Below are 19,925 nucleotides of genomic sequence, written 5' to 3'. Positions count from 1 at the left end.
AGCAGGAATGTCTGTGTAAAAATCTTAAGCCAGGGCCGGCGCTGTGGCTCACTAGGCTAATCCTTTGCCTTGCGGCGCCGGCACACCGGGTTCTAGTCCCGGTCGGGGCGCCGGATTCTGTCCCGGTTGCCCCTCTTCCAGGCCAGCTCTCTGCTGTGGCCCGGGAGTGCAGTAGAGGATGGCCCAGTGCTTGGGCCCTGCACCTCATGGGAGACCAGGATAAGTATCTGGCTCCTGCCATCAGATTAGCGCGGTGCGCTGGCCGCAGCGTGCCAGCCGCGGCGGCCATTGGAGGGTGAACCAACGGCAAAGGAAGACCTTTTTCTCTCTCTCTCTCTCATTGTTCACTCTGTCAAAAAAAAAAAAAAAAATAAATAAATAAAAGAAAGAAAGAAAAAATCTTAAGCCAGGGAGTGCAGTGGAGGATGGCCCAAGTGCTTGGGCCCTATACCCCATGGGAGACCAGAAGAAGCACCTGGCTCCTGCCTTCAGATTAGCGCGGTGCGCCAGCCGCTGCGGCCATTGGAGGGTGAACCAGTGGCAAAGGAAGACCTTTCTCTCTGTCTCTCTCTCTCACTGTCTACTTTGTCAAAAAAAAAAAAAAAAAAATTTAAAATCCTAAGTAACATAATAAATGGTACATTATACTCACTTAATCCACTCAGAATAACCATAACAATTTCTCTAAGTCCATGCACGAGGAAAATACGCTACCAATCACAATATACATGGCATCCATGACTAGACAGTCTGTGATCAGTGTTCATGAGCTGTATGGATTGTATGTTTTGGTTGCTGTCCAAGAACTTTGGTTGATAGACAAAAGCAATATTTTTTTGAGAAAATTATATTTTATTGGCATTTAAGTCTAGCAGAGTTCAATTCAAATAAAGTGGAACAAAAACAAAACAAAAGCAATATTTGAGGAACCAAAGAACTCAAATCCATTTCTTAACACTAGGTCAAGGGATTGTATTGTGTAAAACTGACATTCAAGAGAAGTTGAATAGTCGACTACTTTCAATAAGGAAACTTAAGAGAATAGAAGATGTAAAGCCAACAGTTGTTGACTGGAGAGTCAAAGTGCTATGAGGAGGATATGGGGGGCTGGCGCTGTGGCACAGCAGGTTAATGCCCTGGCCTGAGGCGCCGGCATCCCAAATGGGCGCTGGTTTGAGACCCGCTGCTCCACTTCCAATCCAGCTCTCTGCTATGGCCTGGGAAAGCAGTAGAAGATGGCCCAAGTCCTTGGGCCCCTGCACCCCCGTGGGAGACCTGGAAGAAGCTCCTGGCTCCTGGCTTCAGATCGGCACAGCTCCGGCCATTGCGACCATCTGGGGATTGAACCAGTGGGTGGAAGACCTCTCTGTCTCTACCTCTCTCTGTAACTCTGTCTTTCAATTGGCGCAGCTCTGGCCGTTGTGGCCAGTTGGGAAGTGAACCATCGGATGAAAGACCTCTCTCTCTCTGCCTCTCCTCTGTCTGTGTAACTCTTTCAAATAAATAAATAAATCTTAAAAAAAAAAAAAAAAGGCTATAGGGAACCAAACTGTAGGACAGGAAACGCAAGAATACAAGAGATGTTGCTTTCAGAAACCTTCTAATCCAAACAGGTTCTTTTTTTTGTGTGTGAACTTGCATTGAGTTGGAATGAGATTTGTTCCTAGACAACAAGATAAACCCTAGGCATACATCAATGCTCATTAATTACATCACTTACTCAGAGACACAACAGAAATATTATAATTTCTTAGTAAGAAAATAATAGGAACAGGGGCTGTGTGTAGGATGTTAAGCTTCTGCCTGTGGTGACGGCATCTCATATGGATGCCGATTCAAGATCCAGATGCTCCACCCAATCCAGCTCCCTGCTAATGGCCTGGGAGAGCAGTGGAAGATGGCCAGAGTATTTGGGCCCCTGCACCCACATGGTAGAGCCACAAGAAGCTCCTGGCTCCTGGCTTTGGATGATCCCAGCTCTGGCCGTTGCAGCCATTTGGGGAGTGAACCAGTGGACGGAAGATCTCTCTTTCTGTCTTTCCCTCTGTCTGTAACTCTGCCTTTCAAATAAATAAATAATTTTTAAAAATAAATCTTTCTTTAAAAAAAAGGGAAAACATGGGGCTGGTTCTCTGATGTAGTGGGCAAAGCTGCTACCTGTGGTGCCAGCATCCCATATGGGCGCCAGTTCCTGTTCTGGCTGCTCCACTTCCGATCTAGCTTTCTGTTGTGCCCTGGGAAAACAGTGGAAAATAGCCCAATCCTTTGGGCCCCTGCACCCATGTGGGAGACCCGGAGGAAGCTCCTGGCTCCTGGCCTCAGATCAGCCCAGCTCCGGCCGTTGTGGCCACTTGGGGAGTGAGACAAAAGATGGAGGACCTCTCTCTCTCTCTCTCTGCCTCTCTGTAACTCTGCCTTTCAAATAAATAAATAAATACATCTTATTAAAAAATATATAATAGCATGACGGCATGTTATATCTCAGAAAAGTGACTGTATGGTCATATTGACATCATTATTACTAATATTAATAATAAATGACAGCAGTTAACATTTATTATTTACTGTGGGCCACGCACCGTGCCAAGCATTTTGTATGCAGTCTCCCTGAATTCTCTAACAACGCTCTGAAGATGTAAGCTGAGGCCCAACGTGCTTGAGGCTCTGCAGAGTTATACCTGGTCTGAACTTAAGGTCCATGCTGCTCACTAGTGTGCCCTATGCTCTGCTGCCCTGAAGTGTAAACTTTGGACAGATGCCAACTACTTGCCATAGAGCCTACACACATAATCAAAAATACACACACAGCAAATGAGAGTAGCTCCCTTAAAAGTTGCCAATACTGAGTATTGTCAATCTTTTAAATTCTTATTAATTGGGAATAAATATTTAGACTATTTTTTAATTATTTATTTGAAAGAGTTACACAGAGAGAAGAGAAGAGAAGAGAAGAGAAGAGAAGAGAAGAGAAGAGAAGAGAAGAGAAGAGAAGAGAAGAGAAGAGAGAGATATCCTCCATCTGCCATTCACTCCCCAATTGGCCACAGTGGCCAGGGCCGCACCGATCTGAAGCCAGGAGCCTCCTCCAGGTCCCCCTCACAGGTGCAGGGACCCAAGCTCCGGTGCCTTTCCACTGCTTTCACAGGCCACAGGAGAGAGCTAGATGGGAAGTGCAGCAGCTGGGACTCGAATCAGCACCCATATGGGATGCTGGCACTGCAGGCAGTGGCCCCACCAGCTACACCACAGCGCTGACACCTGGACTATTATTTTAATAAAGGTATCTCTTCATTTACTCATTTTTCATTCATTTTTATTCTTCTGGGGACCTTTCATATCATTTGATCTTAAGTTAAATATATATTTTATTGATCTGTATTCTCATTTATATTGAGGATATTATATTAATATCTGGAGCACAAGTAAATGAAGACAATTAGCCAACCATTAAAAAAAGTTGAGAGGCTGGTGTTGTGGTGCAGTGGGTTAGCCACAGCCTGCAACATCAGCATCCCATATTGGTGCCAGGTTGAGTCCTCACTGTTCCACTTCCAATCCAGCTTCCTAATGAACCTGAAAAAGCAGCGGCAGATGGTCCAAGTGCTTGTGGCCCTGCACCCACATGGGAGACTGTGATGGAGTTCCAGGCACCTGGTTTTGGCCTGGGCCAGCCCTGACTGTTGCAGCCATTTGAGGAGTAGACTAGTGGATGGATGGTCTTTGTCTCTCTGTACTTTGTCTTTCAAATAAAAAAAAATCTTTAAAAAAGTTAAAAAAATGTTAAAGCACTACTTCATCTTTTATCAAAGCAAATTCCAGATAGATTACAAAGTATAATCCACCATTATGGCAGACTGCTGCCTTTTTTTTTTAAAGATTTATTTATTCATTTGAAAAATTTACACACAGAAAAAAGGAGAGGCAGAGAGAGACAGAGAGAGAGAATCTTCCATCCACTGCTTCACTCTCCAATTGGCCACAACAGTCAGAGCTGCGCCAATCTGAAGCCTGGAGCCAGGAGCTTCTTCCGGGTCTCCCACACAGGTGCAGGGGCCCAAGCACTTGGGCCATCTTCTACTGCTTTCCCAGGCCACAGCAGAGAGCTGGATTGCAACTGGAGCCCATATGGGATGCCAGCACTGCAGGCGGCGGCTTTACCCACTACACCACAGCGCTGGCCCCAAGTCTGCTTCTTTATATTAACTTGATAAAGCTAAATATTTATGTTGATGAAAAAGTAACTTGAAAAGGTAAAACGGTGCATTACAGATCATACAAGAAAGCTAGTGTAAGAGCAATATGGATACCAGCACTGTGGCATAGTAGGTTACGCCTCCACCTGCAGTGCTGGCATCACAGCACTGGTTTGAGTCCCAGCTGCTCCACTTCTGATGCAGCTCCCTGCTAATGGCCTGGGAAAGCAGTAAAAGATGGTCCAAGTGCTTGGGTCTCTGCATTCACATGGGAGATTCGGAAGAAGCTCTTAGTTCCTGGCTTCAGATCGGCTCAGCTCCGGCCATTTGGGGAGTGAACTAGAGGATGGAAGACCAATCTTGCTGTCTCTCCCTCTCTGTCTGTAACTCTGCCTCTCAAATAAATAAAATCTGGGGCCGGTGCTGTGGTGCAGTGGGTTAACGCACTGGGCTGAAGCGCCGGCATCCCATATGGGTGCCGGTTCTAGTCCCGGCTGCTCCTCTTCCAATCCAGCTCTGTGCTATGGCCTGGGAAAGCAGTAGAAGATGGCCCAAGACCTTGGGCCTCTGCACCCGTGTAGGAGACCTGGAAGAAGCTCCTGGCTCCTGATCGGCACAGCTCCGACCCTTGTGGCCATCTGGGGAGTGAACCACCGGACAGAAGACCTCTCTCTCTACCTCTCCTCTCTCTGTGTAACTCTGACTTTCAAATAAATAAATAAATCTAAAAAAATTAAAATAAATAAAGAAAATCTTTTTAAAAAAGAGTAATATGACAGGGGCTGGCACTGTGACACAGCAGGTAAAGCTGCCGCCTATGATGCTGGCATCTCATATGGGCACCAGCTCGTGTCCCCGCTGCTCCACTTCCAGTTCAGCTCCCTGCTAATGGCCTGAGAAAAACAGCAGAGGATGGCCCAAGTGCTTGGGCCCCTGCCACCCACATGGGAGACCCAGATGAAGCTCTTGGCTCCCGACTTCAGTGTAGCTCAGTCCCAGATATTGCAGCCATCTGGGGCATGAACCAGTGGATAGATCTCTCTCTCTCTCCCTCTTTGTAACTCTTTTACATGAATGAATGAATAAATAAATAAATGAATTTAAAAAGGAGTAATATGGCACATCTATGTCACTGAAAACAATTGGAGGGGCTGGCACTGTGGTGTAGTGAGCTGGGCTTCCACCTGTGACGCTGGCACTCCATATGGACACTAGGTCATATTTTGGGTGCTCCTCTTCCATTCCAGCTATCTATCTGCTTATGGCCTAGGAAAGCAGTGGAGGATGGCCCAAGTGATTGGGCCCCTGCCTGATGTAGGAGACCCAGAAGAAGCTCCTGGCTCCTAGCTTCGGGCTGGCCCAGCTCCGGCTATCTGGGGAGAGAACTAGTGGATGGAAGGCTTTTCTCTCTTTCTCTCCCTCTATGTGTCTATAACTCTGTCAAATAAATAATAATAAATTGGAAATAACTATCTCAGAAATTATGAACATGGTAATTTATTACATTAAAAAGTATGTTACAAAATAATACTCATAATCCCATTTTAATAAAAGCTTTAAACATTAGCCATATTAGGCTATATTAAAATGTTAAGAAAGGTCATTTTCTAGGTAGTTTATAATAGAAAAATTAAAAACTATTTTCCAAAATACACTGCTTTTTAAGGTATCTCCTCTAACCAGACATAAAAATAGTCTGCATAAAAATGAAAAAATAGTCTGCATAAAAATGAAATGAATTCATTTTTGTATTCTTCAAATACACAGTACTCTCTTCTTAACAGACACCTTTGTTGAGTGAATGATACGGAGAATGTGGGATTACAAATAACAACTGAAGCTGCTTAAAATAACCAAACCCAAAACCTTTGTAGGAGAATTACATTTGTCCCCCAAGTCATATTTCACTCATGGTTTTAATTTACAGCTAGGAAATGTTGTACTTTTAACAAACAGAAAAGAAACACAGATAATGAGTGTCAGTTAAAAAATGGTGGGGTGTAGATGACATGGAAATCTTACAAATATTTTATTTTTGAAATAACAAGGCAAATAAAAAAGCTTACACTAAATTTTCTCTGACCATATCTGATTTATGTAATTTGTAATTCACATTTATTTGGTTTCTACTTGTATAATGGACAGATGGGCAATGTTCTGTGTGAATAAAAGGAACACAAATATTTATGGGGCCTTTACAATGACTTTAAACACATGTACTCTGTTCATGAAATGCCAATCCTTCTGCGGACTATACTAAGTCATACTATAAAACTATAGTAATTAAACTAAATGTGCACAGATGGATCAATGAAATAGAAATATTCTAAAAAGAAAATCCATTTCTTATAGAAACTTTCTATAAGACAAAGATGGCATTTCAAAACAGTGAGGAAAGGACAGAGCAGCTATTTAGTGAATAGTCCTGGGACGACTATGGAAGCAATGATTAGATCTCCACCACACACATGTAAACACCCTGCAGTTAGGCTGAGGAGCTAAATATTGAAAAGAGAAGAAAACAGGCTATTTGATTAATCTTGGGATAAAGAAGTTCTCTTTAAACGATATGCCACATGCAGAAGAAGGAAATACTAATAAATCTGGAATGATAATTTAAAAATCCTGTTCAACAAAAGAAGGGGACAAGCAATACATTGAGAAAAAAATACTTGCAACATACTTCATAGGCAAAGGATCAATACTAAAATGCAAGAGAAATGATCTGGAATTTCTCTCGCAACAATAGCTAGCACACGATGCTTACACCAGGTGCTTTTCTGAATACTTTGGAGATCAATTCATTTCATCTCACAACCAGGTATTATTATTCTTATTTTTACATGAGAAAACTGAGGTAGAGGTTACAGAAGTTGTGCAGGGATATGGGGTCAGGAATGTAAAGCTAGAATTCCAAGGCAGCAAATCCTATGGTTCTTGCTTTCCTTTTCTCTCTTAATCCTCAGATGCCAGTAAAGGACACGGAGGACCAGCACTCTCACTTCACTGCTTCCCAACTTTATGCGGCTGCTCTCCTGTCTCAGGGCTTACTTAGCTCCACTCAAACTTTCCCTGAAAGCCTGTTTGTCGACGCAGCAACATCACGGCTGAACTGGTTAATTCCCCATTCCTGCCAGTGGGCTGACACCTCCTGCTCTCTACTCTTTCATATTTGTCCTCCGCTTCTTTCTCAACAAGTTCAAGAGCCAAGACTGAACGAATGGTGAGAAGCTCAAGCATTCCTTTTCTGCCTTGCTCAAAAGCCACCTTCCGGGTTTTCAGAAATACATTAATTGCAATCCAAAATCTCAAATTCTCTGGTTTACTGTCTGCAACACATATGTTAAGTATAAAGTATGCAAGAGAAAAAATAAAATCCATGTCATAGCTCTCCGAACACTTGAGCTATGCCTATCCCTGTCGAGGCTCCATTATGAAGAGAAACCCAGAAGGGAACATGGAGCTTTGAGAGGTTGTTCCTAAACTCCACCACATGAAAGTACTGAAAGCTGAGCACGGATGAAGTCTGCAAGGCTAACACAGCCTTGGGTTTTTAAACAAGCCTAACAGGATTCCACTGGAGATTTTCATCTGTACATCCCAAACCTCCTGACCCTCTTCTCGCACTGTGTTCTACTACCAACTTGGTTTCTGGCTATGACAAAATAATTCAAATGTGTAGGGGTGAAATGGGCACTGTGACAACCCGACAGGTGGGGGTCAGAGAACAGTGCTTTGCTAAGCACCCAGGGGAGGGGCCCCAAAGCGATGCCGGTATTTTCACCCAAAGCGATATTTAAGAATGTTCCTCACTGAACGGATAGGGTGCTAAGAAGAGATTAAGGTCAGTAGGAGAATGTAAAATTGGAATATGCAAGATCACATTGGCCAGACTAACCCTCCACGAAAACACAAAGCTCTCTAACTACCGGCTCCACCCAGGCCCGAGGCAGGGACTTCACACCTGACCGGGTCCCCAGCGCAAGCCAACCCTTGCTGGACAGCTCCGCCACGACCCGGCGGCAGGCACCCCTAAGGCACCCCGGCCAAGGCACCTGGAGGCATCCCACCACCCGCGAGCTCCGCGTCCTCGCCGGGCTGCAGGGAAGACCCGAGGGGCCGAGAGGCGAGCGGCGCCCGCCCCCCCACCGCCCTCTGCTACTCCAGCCCTGGAAGCCACAAGTGAGCAGAAGAAGTTGTGGCAACCAGACGGGGTGAGGCGGGGTGAGGCGTGGAGGGGGGGGGGCGAGAGTATTTAATGCCAGGCATCGGCGCTGGTCCCACGCAAGGTCGTTCACTCCCAGTCACTTCTCTGCTCCCCCGGGCGGGCTTCCCGCCAAAGACGCCGCCGGGCTTCGAGGCCAGCCCGCCGCGCCCCCTCAGCCCTCCCCGGCGGGCCGCGGCCCCTCCCGGCCGCAGCTCCGAGCCCAGCCCGCTTCCCGACACCCCTCGCCGGCGCCCGGCGCCCCTCGCAGCCCAGGCCCCGGGGCTCCTTCGCCCCCGTGCCCGCGGCTCCCGCCAACGTCCCCCTCCGCCCTCAGGACGCCCCCGTGCCCGCCTCCCGCGCCCCGTGGCGCCGGGGCCTGGGACCTCGGCCCCTTCCTGTCCCCCCTCGCTGCCCCTCTCCTCGGGGGCCCACCTGGCGCCCCAGTCCCCGGCCGGTCTCCTCAGGGAGCGACCGCCTCCCAAGTCCTCCCGGCCCCTCCCCGCTCCCGGGCGGATACAGTTTGAAGCCTCTCAGGATCTCCCTGGCCCGCTCGTCCTTGGCTGACATGTTGCGGCGGCCGCCGCCCGCGGCTCTCTCACGCTGCCCTGCGGAGCCTCGCGGACCGTGCCCAGGAAGCGAGCACAGAGCCGCAGCCCGGCCTGGAGACCTCGGGCAAGCAGAGGCAGCGGCCAGACCCGGACCGGCCTCTCCCTCCCCTCAGCTCCCGCTCCTGATCCTTCTCCTTCCCTCTGGTCTCGGAGCGCCCGCCCCTAAGCCAATGGAAAGCCCGCCTCGGCGATTGGCATTCTCACCAGCCAATAGCAACGCTCAGCGGCTTCGCAGGGGGACGAAGAGCATCCATGGGAAGCGCCCTCCCCGAGAAGTCCCATAGGACAAAATTTTCACTGGGTGTTGTTGCCTAGAGTTAGCCCCAGTGGGGGCTTGGCTTGACATCTGCAGAGGCTCTAGGGGCCTGCTCCTGCTGCTGGGCTCACTAGTCTCCTGAGACGACCGCAGGTTGCATTGTGCGAAGGGGCAGAGGACTACATTTCCCAGAATTCCAGTAGAGCGCCAGGGGACCACAGATCCCAGCACGCAGCAGAGAGGCCCAGGGACTACAAATCCCAGCATTCGTCGCGTCCCGAGGCTCTGTAACTTAGGCTCCAGTGTGCCGCGCAGTGTGCGCAAATTCGTAAACCTGCCGGCAAGGTCGGTGGTTTCTGCATCCCGAGACTGAAAACCAGGCGGGAAGACCCTGTGGCCCGGTGAAAGACGATGACAGCCCACAGAGAATTAACTTCTGTTTACATGGAACTCAGAAATCGCCTGCAAATCATGGTAAGGTTGCAAACAACAAAAACACTGATTAAACCACGAAAGAATGTAACAAAACGACTTCTTCAAACCGTGCTTGTTTGTTGGACGGGGGCGCCGTTTGCGTGTTTTGCGGGGACCTCTGGTGTGTTCCTGCCTCGGACCAGGAGAGCTATCGATTGTGTGCTCTGTCAATACGGGAAGGTGCTTGAAAGAATTTGCTAATCCTGCCCCTGCTGTTTTTACGTGCGAGGGAATTGAGGCCCAGAGAGGCGAGAGACCGGCCTCAGGTCACTGCAAGTTGGGGCAGAGTTAGGATTCGGCCCCGAGTCTGTCGCCCGCAGCCTGGGAGGTGATATTTTTAGCAGTATGGCAGTGCGATTACTGCCCGCCTTGTTGAGTAGTTTGCCCATCCAAGGTTGGAACACCCAGAGGTTGGGTAAAGCATTTATTCGGTGGATTTCTGGCAGATGAGGAAGTGTGTGATATTTGTTTTGGTAGGACTTGGTCTTTTGATTTGTTCTTTCTTTGTCACTCAAGGTGACATTTGATGTGATTTCAGGAAGTGGGTAAAATCGCAGGGTGAGCCCGGGCTTGCTGGGAGATGCTCTGTGTGTTTTCCTAGGACTTTCTTCCTCTCGTCCCCCTCTGCACCCAGCTTTTCACCAGCTTGTCACCCTCTGCACTCAGCTTTTCCTTCTGGGTAATTCAACAAACGTGCTTTCTGCTTCTGTGATTTGTCGGGCACTTAGTGGGTAGAAGACATGGTCCCCGCCTCCACAAAGATGACCGTCTATTTGAGTTAGGGAGACTCCACTGAGAATCAGGATGGAGCGTGACAAAGGGCATCAAGGTGACAGCAGTATGCCACGGGGGGCTCTGGTGGAGAGATTGATTATAGCTGGCCAAAGTTGATGGAGGAGGTGGCCTTTGAGCTTGAGGGATGGGTAGGATTTTCTGTTAAAAATTTTATCTAAAAATATTTTGTTAATGAGATAGAATATTACATATGGTAAGGGAACACTTTTCACGTATGTGAAAACCCCTGTTGTCATCCTCCAAATCAAAACATGGAAGATTTCCAGCCATGCCTTCTGCCAGTTTGCAATCAGTATTGCATCCTGCCATCCGGAGAAAAGCAATGCTTCTGGCTTTATTTCTGTAGATCAGTTTCATCGGCTCTTGAGTTCCACTTTAAATATAATCATACAGTATGGACAATATGTGTCTGGTTTGTTTTGTTCATCAGTATTTTTGTGAGATTCATCCTTGTTGTGTCCTTTTTTTTGAGTAGTATTCCATTGAATACACACACACACACACACTGTATACCACAGTTTATTCTACTGTTGGAGGGCATTTGGGTTCTCATCCTTTTTGTGGCTATTTTAAAGCTGCAGTGAGCATTCTGGCTTCTCTTTGTGGATGTTTGTCTGCTTTCCTGGAAGAGCTGCTGGCCTGCAGGCTACGTGCGTCCCCACTGATAGCAGATACTGCCAGTTTTCCAAAGCGGTTGTAACAGTTTTGTGCCTGCACCAGCAACGTGGGAGGGTTATGGTTGCCTCTGATCCCTGTCAACCCAGAGTGTTTGCTGTCACTCTTGTTGGCATTAGTCACACCTTTCCTGAGATTAAGCACCTTTTCATTTGCTTATTGCTACCTGAATGTCTTCTCTTGTGAAGTGCCTGCTTTTCACAGATTGGGCTGTTTGTCTTCCTATTAATTTGTGGTTCTTTACATAGTCTGGGTAAGAACCCAGTTGTCTACACGCTTCCAGTCTTTGTATCTTTCCCAAGACTGTGCCTCGTCTTTTCACTCTCTTTTCAAACAGAAATTCATGGCTTTAATGTAGTGCAAAACTCAGTGCTTTTTGCATGAATTTAAGAAGTTGTTGTCTGTGGAGTTGGTAGGATTTTTACACCCAAATATAAGAGAAAAGCATTGCAAAGAACAGAGAACGAGCCCGAGCACAGGCTGGTGTGGTCAGGGGAGGTAAAGGCCTGGAGCTTGGGCTGGGAGGAGGGTGGCGCAAGGAACAGCTGGGAGGGGTAGGAGGGAGGACCCCAGGAAGGGCTTTGCCTGGAGCCTCGGAGCCTGGACATCACTCTGGAGGAAGCAGAGGCTTCGCTGGGACATTTGAGAGCTCACACTGGACTCAGTTGCCTTCTTCCCACCCCCAAGTGTTGCCCCTTCTCCACCACGTACTTTGTTCACTTAGCACCTCCAGGTAGCCCTGGCCGCCCAGGCCAGAATCCTGGGGCACATCCTCCTTCCTTCTCCCTGAGTTCAACTGATCACCAAGTCTTACAGTTTGTGTGGCTTAACGTCTCCAACAATGCTCCTTCTTTTCCATTCCCGGCTGCCACTGTCTTTGCTTGAGATCATACGATATATATATATATATATATATATATTTTTTTTTTTTTTTTGACAGGCAGAGTGGACAGTGAGAGAGAGAGACAGAGAGAAAGGTCTTCCTTTGCCGTTGGTTCACCCTCCAATGGCCGCCGCGGCCTGCGCGCTATGGCAGGCGCACCGCGCTGATCCAAAGGCAGGAGCCAGGTGCTTATCCTGGTCTCCCATGGAGTGCAGGGCCCAAGCACTTGGGCCATCCTCCACTGCCTTCCCGGGCCACAGCAGAGAGCTGGCCTGGAAGAGGGGCAACCGGGACAGAATCTGGCGCCCCGACCGGGACTAGAACCCTGTGTGCTGGCGCCGCAAGGCGGAGGATTAGCCTAGTGAGCCGCGGCGCTGGCCAATCATATGATATTTTATCCTGAATCACTCAGTCACCTCCGTGGTTGGTTTCCTTGGTTTCCTCTCTCTCCAGTCCCTTCTTACAGCACCTAGTGTGATCATTCCCAGATGAAAAAAGCCTAAATAGTTCCGCAGTGCCCTGATAGAGTGAAAACCTCATGCATCTGGCTTATGCCCTTTGCAGTTGCATTCTTTCCCCAGATTCGGTGTAAGCCCCAGTCTTCAGAAGCCTGCCCTGAATCATCTTTCCCCGGGGTGCAGTCAGGAGAGCTTCATCTGGACCCCCAGGGTGGTTGTGGCAAGCCTGTCCTGGCCAGGCAGCTCTGTCTCCCCCCGGGGTGCTAAGCTCCTCAAGGTGGGAACTTGGTAGCATTTAGGTTTTTCCTGGCATGGGGACTCCAGCTCTGTGCCCCTCATCGCTCACTCCTGAACCCTGGGTTCCAGCTTTGCTGGGTTTCTTTCCCCCATCAGTGTATCCTGTACAGTGCAAGCGTCTGGGACTATGGGCACCCCTCCCCTTTCTCCCACTTTATGTCTGAAAAATGGTCCTTGTTTTCTTCCTTAATCTCTTCTCTTCGAGTGCTTCCAAAGTGTTTCTCTCCATAGCGCTCAAGCACATGGGAGCTTTCTGAGCACAAGAATCTTATGTTATCTTCACGTAATCTGAACATGATAGGCACCAAGCACATCAATGAAGGGGTTGGCCCCAGGCTGCCTAGCATCAGCCCTGTCTGATCTCTGTCAGGCACAACAGGCAAATAGGGCTCTTTCCTTCATGTTCAAGATGGGAAAGTCTGGTGTATATTTATTTAGCTGACCGGTTTCCCTGGGGAATTGGTAAGCACCAATGCAAAGCCATGTATGTCATTTTGCTCACAGACCCATTGCTGGCTCAACCCACCCCTTGCTTATTTTAAGATCTTTTCTGAATAGCGCTCAAGAGCTATTTGACTTAATATAGCCTGGGTTCCAGTGCCGGCTTTGCTACTTACTGATTTTTGGATTCTTAGGCGCAGGCATCTCTCTTGAAAAATGGGACTACTATTTCAGGCCAATAGAGTTAACGAGAATTCAGTGAGCTAATACATGTGCAGTACTTGGCACATGGAAAAAGCACTCAACACACGACGGTGGTTGTTGGGCTTAATATTCCGTAGCAAGGGGTGGGTAGACCAGTTGCCTTAGAAAACTCCCGGGGTGGACTTTGGGCCCACGATGGTGGGCCCCAGTACTAGCTAGACCGCATTCCTCTGCTCGGGCCCCTCGCCAACCCCGGCTCAGTCCAGTTCCCCCGCCGGCCGGGACCCTCTTCCCAGGCCCTTGGCCCCACTGGCGGCCGAAGGCTGCGAACGCGGCGGGGGAACCTTCTGTGGGCGGAACTCGAGTGCAGCGGTGGGAGGCTTCCGGGGGAGCCGCACGGGCGACGGGTCGGCGGAGGCAGAAAAGCGCCGGACGCCGGGCCGATCATGGACGCTTGACAACCTGCGGGCAGCGCCGGGAGGCCGAGCCAGAGACGAAGAGGACCGAGAGGCGGCGCGGACAGGTAGGGGCCGGCGTGCCAGTCTCGGCCGAACAGGGCGGCTTCGCGCCCGCCGCCCAGCCCCCGGCCCGGGGAGCGCGCCGCGCGGCTCCTCGCCCCACGCCCGCGGCCCTGCCCGGAGCATGCCGCCCGCACTGAAGTCCACCCCAGCTTCCGACCCCTTGGCTTTCGCGCGGTGCCTGCTCTCGCTGCCCCGCCCCCCCAAATCTACCCCTGCGCCAGCGCCAGTCCGGCAAGTAGCGCCCTCCCGGACGGGCATTCGTCTCCGCCGGGTCCCCAGCCTACTCCTCTGGTCCTCCAGGTCCAGAAGCCCCCGGGCGTCGCTCCTCAGGCCGAGCTCTTTGGAGGGGACTGAAGTGTCCCCATTTCCCTGCCCCCCTCTCCGCTCCCAGCTCCCTTCCGTTCAGTCCCGTGGCCGGGATCCCCATTCGCCCAGCACCCTTCGGAGAGGCGTTTGCGCGCCTCCTCCCCTAACTGGTATCACCTGCCGCCCTCCCCTCGCCCCTTCCCCCTGCCCTCAGAACCCTTTGTTCCCTAGCACGCCGCTGTCTGTGTTTCTTGGGTAACCCCAAGCCAGGCGACCAGTGTGTTTCTCCAGTACTGCGTGCGCGCACGGGAAGACGCGGGTTCTCTTGCATCAACTGCCTTCCCGGATTGTCCTCTGCTTCATTGTGCTGTACATGCCTGCCAGCCTGCATTGTGTTGGTCCGCCCCATAGGGATCATTCTGCGGGGCGGGAGAAACCTTTCCTCCGTGGGACCCCTGTGGTCTGCGTCTGCGTGCACTCGGTGGTCGTTAGATTGCGCAGGTCGGGGAGCCTCATGACTTCGGTGTTTCCCCAAGTCCGTTTATTGTTGGCTCGAGGTCCTGTACAAGTTCGTTTTAAAGATGATGCTTCCCGTTTTGTATACCTAACCGAGTTCTTCGAATACACCAGGCGTCTTGTCTGCTTTTTACGTCTCAGCTGTGTTGGACGTAGATGGGGTTCTGAGGACGGGCTGGATGTCGCAGCCGACTCCTTGTGCTTACATCTGCTGCCTCTGTGTGTGGGCAGCGGCTCCTGGTTCTTAACCAGAGTCTGTGGGTGAGGTGGACATAAACAGCTGTTGAGAAACTTCTTTGTTTCTTTTGTACTTGCTATTTTTTTAAAAAAGATTTATTTGAAAGTGACAAGAAAGTGATCAGTCTTGCATCTGCAGGTTCGTGCCCCAAATGCCTGCCGACCAGGTGAAGCCAGAAGCCAGGTTCTCCACCTGGGTATCTCACGTGGGCGGGAATCCAAGTACCTGGGCCCTGGTCTGCGGCCTCCCAGGTGCATTAGCAGGGGGTTGGATCGGAAGTGGAGATGGGACTCAGCCCCAGACGCTCCAGCGTGGGATGTAGGCATCCTGAGCAGCAGCTTAACCACTGTGCCACAGTACCCGCCCCTGTGCCACAGTACCCACCACTGTGCCACAGTACCCGCCCCTGTGCCACAGTACCCGCCCCTGTGCCACAGTACCCGCCCCTGTGCCACTGTACCCACCCCTGTGCCACTGTACCCGCCACTGTGCCACAGTACCCACCACTGTGCCACATTACCCGCCCCTGTGCCACAGTACCCACCACTGTGCCACAGTACCCGCCACTGTGCCACAGTACCCGCCCCTGTGTCACAGTACCCACCACTGTGCCACAGTACCCGCCCCTGTGCCACTGTACCCGCCCCTGTGCCACAGTACCCGCCCCTGTGCCACTGTACCCACCCCTGTGCCACTGTACCCGCCCCTGTGCCACAGTACCCGCCCTTGTGCCACTGTACCCGCCACTGTGCCACAGTACCCGCCCCTGTGCCACAGTACCCGCCCCTGTGCCACTGTACCCACCCCTGTGCCACTGTACCCGCCACTGTGCCACAGTACCCACCACTGTGCCACATTACCCGCCCCTGTGCCACAGTACCCACCACTGTGCCACAGTACCCGCCACTGTGCCACAGTACCCGCCCCTGTGTCACAGTACCCACCCCTGTGCCACAGTACCTGCCCCGTCCCTGTCATTTTTAAGGACTCAGAAGGTGGTGTCCCCAGGAGTGGGACAGATGGGGAAGAAGTGGCTTTTACAGCACGCTTCACAGCTCGGCACTGAGGCCGAGTTCCAGGTTGGACCCTGCCCGTCAGCAAGGTGGTTGTTGCCTCTGCTCAGGAGCTGCTTCGTCTGTAGACGCTGTAAAACTGAAGTGTTCCGGGGTCCGAGCCCGCGTTCAATACAGACAGACTCCGCAAGGAGAAGGAAGAATGACTGACTCGCCTTTTCTTTTGGACAGACCTCAGCGCCAGAGAATGGCGGGAGAACAGAAACCTTCAAGTAACCTCCTGGAACAGTTTATCTTACTAGCCAAAGGTACCAGTGGCTCAGCCCTCACTGCTCTCATAAGCCAGGTGTTGGAGGCTCCTGGAGTGTACGTCTTCGGGGAGCTGCTGGAGCTGGCCAATGTGCAAGAGGTAGGAGTGGTTTCCAAGCAGTTTCTCTCCTCTTCTTCATCGCAAGCCTTTCTGTACTCCTGGTTTCCAAGGACCTCGGTGCTGAAGTCCTGTGGACCTGTGAGCTGCTCGGTCGAGGGACGGATTGGACTTGGTGAGGCAGGGAGGAGATGAGGATGATGACTTAGGCACCTTTCATTCAGTATTTGCATCTGAACTTGGGGAGGATTAGATTGGCTTGCTAGGAATATGAAAGATAGTGAGAAGACTGAATTATCCTGATAAATTAGAAAAAGTTGTGCTTTAGGCATGGGCTGCTGTTGAATAGGAGTAGTTTCAGGGATTCTTCAGACCAAAACTGCACCTCTAGTGCAATACAGATAAGGAAGATTGGTCAGGGACCTACAGAGCGGAGAGGCATTGCTGTTGCATAGGAGATGGGCGCGGATAGGACTGCGTTGTTGTGCTGAAACAGATGTGTAAAGATGGATGTGAAGAGCTGGGAAGTAGTCTAGTTTTCTTTGCTTGTTTATTGTTAGGACCTTGAGTTTCCAGTTCTGGTCATCGTGTCTCAAAAATGAAAAGATTCCCTGAAGAATGACCAGATAGAACAGAGATGTAAAGCAATGTGCAGTGCACTTTCCAACCTCTAGCTCTCACCTGGGACACCTGTGTTTTTATTTGCTTTTGAGGGAAGTCTGCAGACACCTCTGTTGCTTGGGGGTGGTACTCAGGCGCTCTTGGTGTGGTGGTGGGCGGGTCTGCCTCTGCAGTACCACAGGCTCTGCGGGCCGTCACAGGCGCAGACCTGGCTGGTTGTGCCTTTAGATCGTGTGCTGGATGCTGCTGAGAGTGGGTCTGGCATCCTGTTGAGCGTGTCTGCATACGCGTGGTGGCTGACTTGGCTGGGCCGTTCATCGCCTTCATGAGCACCGTGATGCCTTTGCAGCTGGCTTCCGGTGTGATGCCCGCAGTCAGTTCTCCATGACCACCTATTGCACAGGCCCATGCATGGCTCCTCTCCCGATGATGGCCAGAGATGGAAAGAGGCACTGTAATTTTTTTTCTTTTTTCCTTTCTTAAATATTTATTTGAAAGTCACAGTCACACAGAGAGAGGAGAGGCAGAGAGAGAGGTCTTCTATCCACTGGTTCACTCCCCAGTTGGCCACAGTGGCTGGAGCTGTGCTGTCCAAAGCCAGGAGCTTCTTCCCAATCTCCCATGTGGGTGCAGGGGCCCAAGGACCTGGGTCGTCTTCTGCTTTCCCAGGCCGCAGCAGAGAGCTGGATCAGAAGTGGAGCAGCTAGGACTCGAACTGGCACCCATATGGGATGCCTGCACCACAGGAGGCGGCTTCACCCGCTATGCCACAGCGCCGGGCCCTGCCCTGTAATTCTAAATTGTTTTATTATTATTATTAATTACTCACAAGTTTCATGTTTTATTTAGCTTTCTGACTTTGTGCTTTGCCTTCAACACTTTCACAACAGTTTTCTGCTCCTCGATAAAGAAAGCACGCTTGATCCTGTCTCAGACGCATTTAGCACACACGGAGCCACCATAGGCCCTGCTGACATGTTTTTTCGTTTTAGACAATCTCATCAGGACTTTAGGTCTCACAACACAAACTCTGCCTGGGCACACGCCACATGCAGAGTTTGGTGCCTTCCCAACCTTCTTAGTAGAAAGGTAAACAGTCTGTTCCCAGGAGTTGGGACAGTCTGGTTTTGTTGGAGGCCGTATTGCAGGAGAGCCTCCGGTGGCGTGTCGAATGCTGGACCGTCGTGGCCGCCTCTGAGCACCGTCCCGGAAGAGGAAGTTTATTATTTTTTAGAAAAGATTTTATTTATTTGTTTGAAAGGCAGAGAGAGAGAAAGAGAGAGTTACCTTGCATCCACTGGTTTATTCTCCAAATGGCTACAACAGCTGAGGCTAGGCCAAGCAGAAGCCAGGAACCAGAAACGCCATCTGGGCTTCCATGGGCAGCAGGGTCCCAAGTATGGGCCATCCTCTGCTGCCTTCGCTGCCACATGAGCAGGGAGCTGGATCAGAAGTGGAGTAGCTGGGACTTGAAGCAGCACCCCAGGACGGGATGCCAGTGTTACAGGTGGCATCTTACTCCCCTGCTTCACAAAGCTGGCCTGGGGAATCGTTAGCCTCGGTGTGCCTTGCTTGCAGTGAGTGAGCTCTGTGGAGATCTGCTCTGCTGTGGTCACCATTTCCTTAGGGCTGAATACATGAGCTGACATGCAGTAGGCTTTCAGTGCAAACTGCTTGCCAGAGATGGAAATCAATCCTGTAAGGAAGAGTTAAGGAAACTGGGTTCGTCTTCAGCAGAAATGGCAGAAGGGGTAATATGTTCGTTCAGATTCATAAAAAGCCTGAACAAATATGTACAGGTTTTTAACTGGAAGATTGGCTAAGAGGAGATGGATGAAAATTAAAACTGGAAAGATCTTATTGACTTAGACCAGCGGGAGAAGTTTTAGAATATCTGCTCTAGAGAAAATGGTCTGCTCCGGCTGGCTTCGTAATGTTTGCCTGAAAGATGGTAACTAGATTTGATGCTCTTTGCCAGGCCAGCTCTCTTCTACTTTTTTTTTTTTTTTTAGATTTTATTTATTTATTTGAGAGAGTTACAGACAGTGAGAGGGAGAGACAGAGAAAAAGGTCTTCCTTCTGCTGGTTCACTCCCCAAATGGCCGTGATGGCTGGAGCTGTGCTGATCTGAAACTAGGAGCCAGGAGCTTCCTCTGGGTTTTTCACCCCGGGTGCAGGTGCCCAAGCACTTGAGCCATCTTATACTGCTTTCCCAGGCCATGGCAGAGAGCTGGATTGGAAGAGCAGCAGCCAGGACTAGAATTAGCGCCCATATGGGATGCTGGCACTGCAGGCAGAGGATCAACCTACTGCGCCACACCGCCGGCCCTCTCTTCTACTTTTAATTCAGGGACCTCACGAAATTTGTGGTAACCTGGGAAGGTAGACTGAGGTATTAGGATGCCACACTCTTACTGGGATGCTTAGCAAATCACCTTTCTCTCTCCATGCTGTGTTTTTCCATATGTGAACCAGGAGTGTAGCTACCAGTTGCTTTTTAGTGGTCTGAAATTATGAATGCAGTTCTTGGAACTTCTTTTAGAAAGTGGCTACAGTAGAATAGTCCTGCTGTTGGTAGCTGTAGAACCCTACTTGTCATCCTGTCTAAACTGTAGAGTTTGCCAGGTTAGAAGAGGACAGGAGTGTTTTTCTGAGTGAAGGAGACATTCAGTTAGGGCAGTTGAGAGCGGAGCCGTTCCAGGCAGTACAGTGGCTCCTTGCCGTCAGCACCAGTGAAGAGTAAGTCATTTTAGTGAAAATTCTTACTGAGAGCAGCCTGATGTGTTGGTTGCCTGTCCCAGCCTGGCTTTTCTTCACATCGTATGCTGTGCTAATCTCTCCCAGGGTTCACA

At 50.3% G+C, this 19,925-nt stretch overlaps 2 protein-coding genes across 6 annotated transcripts in view; one reads left to right on the top strand and one right to left on the bottom strand.

Annotated features, from left to right (window-relative positions):
* Positions 1–9,189, bottom strand: part of PDE6D (phosphodiesterase 6D) — a 64,295-nt gene extending 55,106 nt beyond the window's left edge. For 2 of the 4 annotated variants that reach the window (XR_001793659.3, XM_008259308.4), the window contains exon 1: positions 8,918–9,177. Coding sequence is in view for 2 of the 4 variants with exons in the window: in XM_008259308.4 (XP_008257530.1) it covers positions 8,918–8,967 (50 nt within the window). In the remaining 2 variants the exon portion in view is untranslated. Of the gene's footprint in view, positions 1–8,832 lie in introns of all 4 variants that reach the window. The other 2 variants (XM_002712452.5, XM_070070068.1) reach the window with 2 other exon arrangements.
* Positions 9,190–9,533: 344 nt separating this feature from the next.
* The window catches only part of COPS7B (COP9 signalosome subunit 7B), a 35,147-nt gene continuing 24,755 nt past the window's right edge, over positions 9,534–19,925 (top strand). The window contains exons 1-3 of one of the 2 annotated variants that reach the window (XM_070070064.1): positions 9,576–9,738; positions 13,788–14,014; positions 16,317–16,494. In XM_070070064.1, the coding sequence (XP_069926165.1) occupies positions 16,333–16,494 (162 nt within the window). In that variant the 5' untranslated portion in view covers positions 9,576–9,738; positions 13,788–14,014; positions 16,317–16,332. Of the gene's footprint in view, positions 9,739–13,787; positions 14,015–16,316; positions 16,495–19,925 lie in introns of both variants that reach the window. The other variant, XM_051848099.2, reaches the window with a different exon arrangement.

This window comes from Oryctolagus cuniculus, chromosome 3 (assembly GCF_964237555.1).
Source record: "Oryctolagus cuniculus chromosome 3, mOryCun1.1, whole genome shotgun sequence".
Lineage (NCBI taxonomy): Eukaryota > Metazoa > Chordata > Mammalia > Lagomorpha > Leporidae > Oryctolagus > Oryctolagus cuniculus.
The sequence above is the reverse complement of the archived record's forward strand: the minus strand, read 5'-3'. Positions and strand labels throughout refer to the sequence as shown.